Source organism: Hemicordylus capensis, chromosome 7 (assembly GCF_027244095.1).
Source record: "Hemicordylus capensis ecotype Gifberg chromosome 7, rHemCap1.1.pri, whole genome shotgun sequence".
NCBI lineage: Eukaryota > Metazoa > Chordata > Lepidosauria > Squamata > Cordylidae > Hemicordylus > Hemicordylus capensis.
The window spans coordinates 6,537,286-6,547,542 of record NC_069663.1 but is presented as its reverse complement, the minus strand read 5'-3'; the positions used below and the strand labels follow the sequence as shown (position 1 = coordinate 6,547,542).

The 10,257-nt window shown below is 54.1% G+C and overlaps 1 protein-coding gene across 3 annotated transcripts in view; it reads right to left on the bottom strand.

Annotated features, from left to right (window-relative positions):
* Positions 1-3,042: 3,042 nt before the first annotated feature.
* Positions 3,043-10,257, bottom strand: part of LOC128332669 (uncharacterized) — a 121,995-nt gene continuing 114,780 nt past the window's right edge. For 2 of the 3 annotated variants that reach the window (XM_053267250.1, XM_053267253.1), the window contains 14 exons: positions 9,326-9,404; positions 8,834-8,925; positions 8,241-8,310; positions 7,771-7,940; positions 7,254-7,376; positions 7,015-7,135; positions 6,788-6,925; positions 6,273-6,446; positions 5,946-6,095; positions 5,602-5,721; positions 5,392-5,500; positions 5,012-5,074; positions 4,553-4,744; positions 3,043-4,258 (listed from right to left, as the gene is read on the bottom strand). In XM_053267250.1, coding sequence (XP_053123225.1) covers positions 4,560-4,744; positions 5,012-5,074; positions 5,392-5,500; positions 5,602-5,721; positions 5,946-6,095; positions 6,273-6,446; positions 6,788-6,925; positions 7,015-7,135; positions 7,254-7,376; positions 7,771-7,940; positions 8,241-8,310; positions 8,834-8,925; positions 9,326-9,404 — 1,594 coding nt within the window. In that variant the 3' untranslated portion in view covers positions 3,043-4,258; positions 4,553-4,559. The remainder of the gene's footprint in view (positions 4,259-4,552; positions 4,745-5,011; positions 5,075-5,391; positions 5,501-5,601; positions 5,722-5,945; positions 6,096-6,272; positions 6,447-6,787; positions 6,926-7,014; positions 7,136-7,253; positions 7,377-7,770; positions 7,941-8,240; positions 8,311-8,833; positions 8,926-9,325; positions 9,405-10,257) is intronic. The other variant, XM_053267252.1, reaches the window with a different exon arrangement.

Genomic DNA, 10,257 nt, shown 5'->3' with positions numbered 1-10,257 from the left:
GAACCAGTCTGTTCCTTCTTCTATAAGGCCATGGTGGCCAGGGATGTTGTAGTTCAGTATCATCTGGAGACCCAAATATGAGGACCCCTGACCTTCGAATGATGAGTTAGTGTTCTAGCATACAGTCGAGATGTGCAACGAAACCAGACCGCACCCTTGTGCAGCAACTATAATGTGCCAAGGGAAGGCAAGTAGTTTGCATAAGAGAAAACACACTCAGAATTTATCATTTCTACAGTCCTTTTTAGTGCTTCACAATGGATATAACATTGCTCCTCTTCCGTTTCTGTTGTGAAATGTCATGATGCATCTCTTGAACTCCTCCCTCCTCCTTCCATGATCTTCTGGGTATTTGAAGACCATCCTTCCAGGCCTTCACAACTCTGGTCCTGCCCCCAGTAGAAACATAGGAAGTTGCCTTATACCAAGTCAGACCCTGGGTCCGCCTGGCTCAGAGCTTTCTGGCACAATATTGTCTATTCTGACTGGAAGCAGCTCTCCAAGGTCACAGGCAGCTTTTCTCTGTTGCCCCCGAGGACTGGATTAGAAATTGGATTAGAAATTCCATGGGGTGAAATTGCAAGGAAGCAGATTTAGGAGACGACAGGGATCAAACCTGGGACCTTCTGCGAGCAAAGCAGATGCAATTCCAGCTGCGTGATTTCCAGCTCTCTGCTCTAAACTGATCAGGGTGGGGGTGGGGGCCAGTTCTCTCCTGCGTCTGCTTCCCTCTTCACTGTTCTAGCTATGTTTCTCAGGAAGACGGTTCCCAGAAGCAATTTAACCCAGGCTGCTCGTCTGCAGCGCAGGCATCCCTATGGATCACGGTGCTGCTGGCCCGCCTAACCCCACTTTGAAGCCCGGCCTTTAGACAAAGTTTAGGGTGCGAGCGTGCCCTTTACCCTGGCACTGGGATCAGATGGGTGCTCGGGCTGCTTGTTGCCTGAGTGCACACAGAGATGGGTGCCTAGAGCGCCCGTCTCAGAGGAGAGGAGAGCTGGTCTTGTGGTAGCAAGCGTGTCTTCCCCCCTTAGCTGAGCAGTGTCTGCCTTGGTTTCATTTCAATGGGAGATTAGACGTGTGAGCACTATAAGAGATTCCCCATCAGGGGATGGAGCCGCTCTGGGAAGAGCATCGAGGTTCCAGGTTCCCCCCCTGGCAGCATCTCCAAGATAGGACTGAGAGAGATTCCTGCCTGCAACCTTGGAGAAGCTCCTGCCAGTCTGTGTAGGCAATACTGAGCTAGATGGACCAATGGTCTGACTGGCAGCTTCATATTTTCCTATCCCCCAATGCACCACTCTCGACACACTATGCATTGTGGGATATCCAAAGGTTGGGATGTGTCATCCCAGCCTCCAAAGATCCACACTGCTGGGAGCAGTGAGGATCATGTGAGCGCATGGTAGTATACCTGAAGAAAAGCAGAAGAATCATCTGTGGGGAAGATGAGTTGGACTCTGCCTACCCCACTGCCCGCCCTCCGCATCCCAGGACTATCATGTGAATAGCCTCAGGGTCTTACTCCTAATCAGCTCTAATTCCAGCTTTAGCGCCAACTTTAAACTCTTCCTCCAGCTTTCACTAACTTTCTGCTGCAGGCGAGCCTCCTTTTATTCTCTTCCCCCCCTCCAATTTTCCGAAACTAACCGATTTAAAATTGACTGCATGTTATGCTTTAAAAGAAAATTATTACAAAATGATGTATAGATGGTATCTGACACCCAAAAAATTGGCATTAATGTATAAAAATGTATCAAACAAATGTTGGAAGTGTGGACAGTCTGAAGGCACTTTTTTTCCTATGTGGTGGAGCTGTGGGAAGGCTAAAGCATATTGGGAGATGATATATAATGAGTTAAAGAAAATATTTAAAATGACATTTCCTAAGAGGCCAGAATCCTTCCTGCTGGGAATAATAGAAGGTGCAATTTCTACAAGTAATTCAAAGCTTTTTATGTACGCTTCGGCGGCGGCTAGAATTATATATGCACAGAAATGGAAGAGTAATGAAGTGCCTTCAAAAGAAGATTGGCTGATAAAATTTTTGGAATATGCGGAGATGGCAAAACTTAGAACATTAATAAGAGACCAAAATTTGGAAAGCTTCAAAGAAGGTTGGAAACCATTCTTGTTGTATCTAAAGAACTATTTTTCTACTATGGACTTTACAGTAGGGTTCGAAATTTAGTAAAAAAACCTGCAGGTTGGATAGATTAGCTGTGTTTGTAAGGATTTAAATTTATGTTTTGAACTATTATTATAGCAAAGGTAAACTTTATAGCTGATGATTCACGAAGAGATGTGTGCGGGAAGTCCACTTTGTCTATTCGTAATCAATGACATATTAATATTGTTAAAAATAATAAAAATTGAATTTGGAAAAAAAAACCAAACCAACCAATCAAAATAAATGCGAGCTCCCCCCATTAAAAAAACACACCAAACCAATCCAATCCAACCCTCTCCTCCCTCCAAAAACCAAACAGCAGGACTCTTTCCCCAACCAGACCAAACTGTCAAACGGGAGCTGTGAACTCTTGATCCCTGCCAGCTTCTTATTGCAGAGCACAGGAAGGAAGCAAATACGCATTCAAAACAGAAATGTGAAGAGCACAAGAGGAGGTCAAGGCCTTGTTCCTGCACAAATGGCATTTCATACTTGGCAGGACTTTTTAATCACTGGAATGGAATCACATGTCATATTTGGCTGTATTGGAGGCAGTCAGTGATGGTTTGTAAGCTTGCCAGGCCTTGCCAAGGCTGTGCTTTCCGGGCACTCGATTGGAAGGTGCAGCTTGCTCCCAGGATCCTGTGCTCAGCAAACCTCATTGGCGGCAGGCCTCAAGTGGGCTCCTCTGGAGTGATCCAAGCCAATGGTCTGAGTGAGTGCTTCCAAGCAAGAGGCATTTGCATGGACCTGTAGCAGTGTAGCAGCGTCTCCCTCAGCCAAGAGGTGAGCTTGGGAGTCTGTGGGCACAAACGCTCCAAGGGAGACGAGAAGAAAAGAGGAACTCAGACACGACGGTATGTTTTGAACAAAAGGGGCAACTTTATTAATATACTTAAATAGGTTACAAGTCGTCACTTAACTTTCTAACTAAAGGAAACAAAACAGGACAGAATGGAGTAGGCAAAAAAACTTTCCATCTCGGCCAATCTGTTGGAAAGCCAAAAATTCCTACTCGGCCCCCAACAGGGCGACCAGCAAAGCCCATTCTGTCCCTGGGAGGGAGGGGGAGGGAGGGAGGGAAGGGAGGAAGCCCAGGGTCACACGGAACAAGGGAATGGCAGGGCAAACAAAATTGGGGGGAGTCCCAGCCAGCCCCCACCCACCCCCCCGCTCCTTGCAGGCATGTTCACGTGGTCTCCTCTTCTGGGGCGGATCGACTCCTCCAGCCTCCCAGCAGCAGCACATGCCTGCAAGAAGCACAAAGCAGCGTCAGTGGGGTTGCCCTGCTCCTCCTCCCTTTCCACTCCGGCAGCCCAGCAAGCGGGGATCGGGCAGTGGGGTGGGAGTTGATGGGGGGGGCAAGCCAGAGAATTCGGGCTCCCCACTGTGCAGCCACAGCATGGAGCAGGAGGGAGAGGAGGATTCTCTGGCCTGCCACCGGGCAGCACCAGGGGGCGCTACAGGGGCTGCAGGGGGGCCCCAGAGTCTCCCAGGCTCCTCTGCTGCTGCACCGGTTTGGGAGGAAGGAGGAGGGAGCGGAGGGGGGAGTGAGGCGTGGCTGCGGGAGTGGAGGGGGGGAGGAGCACACCCTCAGCAGGGGAGGGGGCAGATGCCTGGATGGGGCTTCCCCTGCTAGGGGAAGCCAGGCCGCTGGGGAAGGGGAGAAAGGTGGAAGGAGGAGGGGGCGCTCCCTGGCCAGCTGGTGGGAATGGAGGGAGGCAGTGACCTTGCCCTCCTTCTGGGGCCACACATCCTCCCCGGACCCAAGGGAAGCCCAAGAATGGTTCCAAAGGGCCACTTGGGGGCAGGGTGGTCCTGTAGCCTCCTCCCACTGCCTGCCAGCAGAAGCAAGGGGAGGGGCTTCTGCACCCCAGAGGTGGGGCTTCCTTGGGCCAGGGGAGTGGAGCCTGCTTCCCCCTCACTCCTCAGACAGAACTGCACTTCCCTGCTGGATGTCTTCTTGTGGACAGATCTTGTGTCCACGCGGTTGGAGGAGGTCTTCTGGGAGGCCCCTGCGCTGCACGGTCTTTCCTGAACCTCCCTTCAGCTGCTGATCTTCAAGGGGAGAGCACGGGGCTGTTGTTCCTGGAAAGAGAGGAGGACATTGGTTCAGAGATGGGGGGTCTTCTCACACTCTCCCCCATGACACCACCAAGCACCAGGGACTCCTGGCAGAATATTTGTGTCCTCATTTCCCAGAGGGAAGAGAGAGATTTCCTCTTTCCCTTGGGCTACTGGTACAACCAGACACAAGGGCCGAAGATGGCATTCCAACACGAGGGAGGGTTGCCCAGATTCCTGCCCACCCTTCCTGTAGCCCCAGCCCCCTCCCTAACCATCGGGGCCCCTTCAAGTGAAGCCCTGCCTTGGTCTGCTCACCAGTCGGTCAGGTGGAGAGATCACCGTACTCTGGCGGGTGTCTCTTCTTCTTACAGCCCGCCCACAAGCGCCGAACGGCAGCCCGCAGCCCGTGCCGGGAGTGGAGGGAAAAGGCCTTCTTCACGATCTTCTCTGTCTTGCAGGCAACTCTCCCGACCTCGGGGTCATGGTCGCCAAGCAAGCTCTCCAGCGCTGGAGGGATGAAGGAGAAGGTTCAGAAATGGCATGAAGAGATCACCCCACCCTTGGCCAAGCCCCACCATTTCCACACCAAGAGGGCGCAAGTCCTGACTCTTTCTCCCCTGCACTCTGGGAAAGCCTACTGCTGAGCATCCCTGAGGATGCAAGCGGGACCTTCCATTTGAGGGGACAGGTGGCCCATTCCAGCTCTGTGGTCCCTAAATCTAGGCCTCTCCCCTCACAGAAACTTCCCCTTCCCACCCAGAAACCGGCACTTACCAGCATGGAAGGTCTCTATGTTCCCTTCAGTGAGGATGCTGCCCTTTTTGTGGACCAGGTGACCTAAAAACAAGGGTGGAAGGAAATGGGACCACAGTTCAGGACACTGTGCATGGACAACCCGATCATTCAGGAGAGGAAGTCCTCCCCTCTCTGCTCCCTCTGGGACTGACAATTTGAGCCATTCCTCCAGGGACTCTTATGTCACCTTGGGAGGAAATTAAGCAAAGAGACCTCGCTAACACGCACTGGGCCAGTCCTCCTGGGGAGGGAACAGCTCCTGCCCCTCCACACCCTTCTGGCAGTGCCTTCCAAGAGAATCAACCTTTGCCCACCAAGACGACCCACTAAGGGAGACCCAAAAGTCTTGTTTCGCTTACCGAGCAGCAGGGCAGCCGTTCTCCTCACTGAAGGCTGCTCGCTGCGGAAGAAGCCCAGGATCTTGGTGGCCTCCATCTCCACGGCGTCCTCTGTGCCGAGCTGCCGAACCTGGGATCAAGAACAAAGACAAATCCCGAGTGAGCAAAGCATTGCCCAAAGGTCCTTGAGCCATTTGAGCCGAGGGATGGACAGGGAGGGGCTGCCCTTACCAGACGCTTGGCGATCTTGTGGAGCAGCTCCTGCAGGCTGTAAGAGTCCCGCGCCAGCAGCTTGCCCTCCAGGTGCCATAGGAGGGCTTCCGCCAGGAGGCTCAGATTGTCCTTCGCAGCCTGCCAAAAGAAAGACCGGAATGGGAGTGAAAAATCCTCCCAAGGGATTCCAAGAAACCTCTTAGGGGGCTTCAAGGAGTAGGGCCTGGATAGGCCAAACCACAGCGGGAGAGCTCGTGAATTCACCATCCCGTGAGGCTAACTCTGGGGTCTGCCACTGGGCAGCTGGACTTGGGGAAGCCTAAACACCTTCGTAGGGGTGGCAGGAAGAAGTGGGCTCTCACCTGTACTACCTCCAGGTCCTCATCCTCCACATGCATCAGCACCGCGATGAGGGTCGTGATGTTCTCCTCTGTACCCTCATGATGATGGTGGCGGTGCTGCAGGAGATCCAGGTGGGTCCTCATGGCTGCCCTTCGGATCTTAGCCTCCTCCTACAAAGAAGAACAGGGGTTGTTATTAGGGAGGAATTCCTCACTTTCATCACCATGCAGAAGAGCTTGCATGGGTCTCTAGGGGGTTTCTGGTTTCCCTTTTCCAACCCGTTCGGAACCTGCAGGTTGGCCGGCCCTCATAGAGCCGGGGCGGAGGGCTGGCATGTAAGTACTCACGTGGTGGAAGAGAGGGCGGCACAGGGCAGCCAGGACAGCATTCACCGTGGCCTGGTGTTCTGATGGACAGTGCCTCAGCCGCTCCATGAAGGCCAGGACCCCCAAAGTGGCTTCCAGACTGGAGGTCCTGAGCCCTCCCAGGATCCCAGCACTAAAATCCTGGGGTTTCTTCGCCTAGGGAGGGAAAAGGTGGATCCTTGAGAACACATGCTAGTCTACCCCCTGCTAAATGGACCACATAGCTGTCCATGTTTGATGCCGCTTGGCTTCCATCCAAGAGGGGTGAGAAGGCGGCATTGGAGCACGTGGGGAATCAGGGCTCCCACTGAGAGATGCATTCCCTTAAGGATTTCTCCTTCATCCTGTGGCAAGGGTTCCACAGGCTGAATCCTCCCAACTGGAAAAATCTTCCTGTCACACCTGGGGATGCCTAGGAGCACCAGCCTCAGGAAGGGCTCCCCAAAGAGAGGAGTCTCCATGTCTAGGGATGCTCCATGCCCAGGGATGTCACTCACTGCCTTCAGCTTTCCATAAATGTGGAGAAGACCCCTTTCGCTCAGGTAGCGGATGTTCTGGCTGGGGTGGACTAGCCACGCTACCAGGAGCATCCAGGTCTTCTCTAAGGCAGCAAAGTCTTGGTCTTTCAGGAGCAGCTAAAAGAGGGAAAGGAGCAGAAGACCCATCAGCCCCTGGGGCCAAACCCTCCTCTCAGGGAAGCCCACCTGAGGAAAATGCTTCTCACCTCCACAAAGAAGGCCACCTCTGCGAGGGAATGCTCTTCTGGATCTTTATCGAGGCTGAAGAGGGAAGCCAGGTATGCCTTCAGCCTGGCCACTGTGGAGGATGGTGTCTGGAGGAGAGCCCTGCAACACACAAAGGCCCCTGCTGAGTCCTGGGCGGGAGGCCCAGAAAGAGCAGACCTGACCCAAACCACCCCAGCCCCCAGGCCTCCTGAGGAATCTCCTATTCACTCCTACTTACCTCACCAAGAGGGCCACACCCTGGAGGCAGCTCTGCGGAGAGCACAGGGATTCCCAGCAGGTCTTCTCTGGGGTCACCTGTGCCACCCTCTCCAGTAGGGTTCGGACAATCTGCGCGGTCTCCCTGCAGAGAAGAGAAGGTTGCTGTCACCACCATGTCAAGGGTGGAGGCAGTGGACAAGGGAGGGACTCCTTGCGGGGTGGCGTAGTATCAAGGGTGGAGGGACTGAGTTGGACCATGGGAGGGAGACCACAGAGGTGAAGTGACTTTATCCACAGCTGGCTTTTTAACACTGCAGATGCATTTTAAGGCTCTCTGCAGAGCCAAGAGGGCTGCAAATTCTGGGCTCTCCTCTGTGTAGCTGAGGGAGGGGACCTCCGTGCCAGAGTCACCCCAACAGGCCAGAAATGCTGCTCACCCATCACAGTGGGACATGGGAGAAATGACCCTAGCCTGTCCTCCCAGAGTGCTGGAAGGAAGACTTGCTGGCCCCGCTTTCCCCACCGCCATGACTTACTCAGGAGGCAGGTAATGGCTGTCTCGGTTCCCGACTCCCTCGGTGGTGTTCTGCAGGCCGGTGAGGATCTTGTTGACCAGGCCCACCAGGAGTTCGGGGAACCTTTCCTCCACCTCACTGGCATACTCCACGCTCCGGATGACGTCCCCAATCTTCTTTGTTGCTCTCCCCTGCGAAGAAGAGGAGGGTCAGGCCTCAGCACACAGTCCGAGGGACGGTTATGGGTCAGGAGAATCCCCAGGGCCAGGCCAGTGCCATGGGTGTCTGCACCCACATCTGGGCCTGGAGGGTGCTGCCTTTGGCTCAGGGTGCATGAGGTGAACTGCAAGGGAAAGACATCCACAAGGGGAAAGGGCAAGTCCCCACCTCCCGTCTGAACAGTGACTGCCATCCAAGCCGCCATCTTGTGTAGTGCAGGAAAGGAGGGGCAGATGGCTGGAGTCAAGTCACCCTTGGTTTGCGCCCCTTACCTCTCCCAGATGGACCGAGGAGAACCAATCTGGGGCCAGCTGTCCTCTTCTTTCCTCTTCGCCGATGTTCCTGAGAGAGGAGAGGAGAGAGAAAAGCTTCTCAAAGAACTGTCCTGTTGGAGATGGCAGCCAGCTGAAGAAGTACACGGGCACCCAAGGAGATGCTAAGCAAAGATCTCGCCTCCCTTGGGAGGTGGCTGGCAGGGGAACTTCATCAGGCCAGAGATCTCCCAAGTCCAGCCTTTCGTTCCCCACTGAGAAGCCCTGGGAAGTGTTCAAAGGGGGCATCGAGACAGGAGCCCTCCCCTGCTCCTTCTCCCCAACACCCGCTCATGCCAACAGCATGGGGGTCTCAGAGCTCCCTCTGCTAACAGCCAGCAATAGACTTGCTGGTGTCTGTCTTGCACCTGCTGCCAATCGGCCTCCTTGGGTGAACTCCCCCTCCAGATTTCTCAGGGAGCAGGTAGGAGGAAACATCCCTCTATGGGGCTCAGACATGGGGGGGCTGCCCCTGTCCCCTGCAGCCTTCTGCTGGCTACGCTAAAATCCCCCCAGCTCCCTACTGGCTCCTCAGCTGAGACGAGGGTACCTACCTGGCCGAACTGGGGGTCAGCGGAGAGTCCCACACCTCGTCCTCGATGCTGCTGATCTCATGCATCGTGTCGTCCTCGTCCGTTGAGGAGCACTGGGGAGGAGAGAGAAGAGAAACGGGAGTGTTCCGGGGCTTGCATTGACCTTGCGAGGCTTCTGAGAGGAACCAAGCAAAAGGGATGGTTGGGAAGACATCCTGCTCTAAAATAAGACCTGCCTCTTGGTAGAAAAGGCATTTGGCATCTCAGCCCAGAAGAGCCTTTCACCACATTTTTGCCCCCTTTCCAATGCCTCAGATGCATTTCCTCCCATCCCACCAATCACAATCCCTCCCATCCTGCAGCATCTAGAACTAGAAACATTCCATGTTCTGTCTCCTGCTGGGGAACAGGGCACTCACACACACACACACACACACACACACACACACACACACACACAACCTAGAGCCCGTTCACATGAAAAAATGGATGATGAAATGGATCAGTTCTGACCTCCGCGGAGGACGAGTCTTCCACCGTGTAGGTGTTCTTCATCATCTTCTTGATGAGCCACTTCTTTGGCTTCTGGACTCTGAGAGGAGAAAGGAGAGACATGGCATAAGAACAGCAATGCATGCCCTGTGGATCAAGTGAAAGACACGTGTAGCCCAGAACCCAACAGTGGACAGCCAGATGCCTATTTAGTTGTTTGTGAACCACTTGAGACCTGGTTACATGTGGCATTAAAGTGTGTTTATTCAGAGAGAGAGAGAGAGATCTCGAGATTCGGAGGTTCCTTGGCTGTCATGGGTTATAATCTTCAACTGGATTCTCCTCCATGAACATGTCTAATCAAACAAGGTTCCCAGGGATGGTGATCCGCCTCTATGATCCCTCGAGCGGCCCTTCAACTGAGAAAGGTACCTGGGGGAACTGGTGGCATAGTCCTCTTCCAACCCCTCTTCCTCCATGCTGGCATGTGGAGTCTCGGCCCCCGGGAAGGAAGAACTCTGTGAAGGAGAGAAGGGGGAGAAATGGTTGCTCTGGCCCTCACATTGAGCTTCCTAGGCTTCAGCAGGGAAAAGGCCAGCCTGGCACCTTCCAGAGGTCATCACCGGGTGAGCTGAACGCAGGAAGTGGGCCGGAAGGGGATCGTCCCGTTCTGGACACAATTCTTCCCGCTTTCCTGATTTTCAACTTTCTTAAAAACCACTTTGGAGCCCAGGCATGCTGGCTGGAGGCGGGCGGGAGAGATGGCAAAAGAGCTCTTCTCTCGTGCCCGCCTTCCTCGCAATGAGGTCGGTCGGGCTGATTTCAGGCCTTCGCGCACTTATGCAAATGGCAGAGGGGAAAGGCATCAACCACCCCCCCAAGACATGCTGCGCTCCCTCACTCAGCTGGGGCCCCAATGGCTCTGGTGACTGGAAAAGACCACTTCCAGTCCA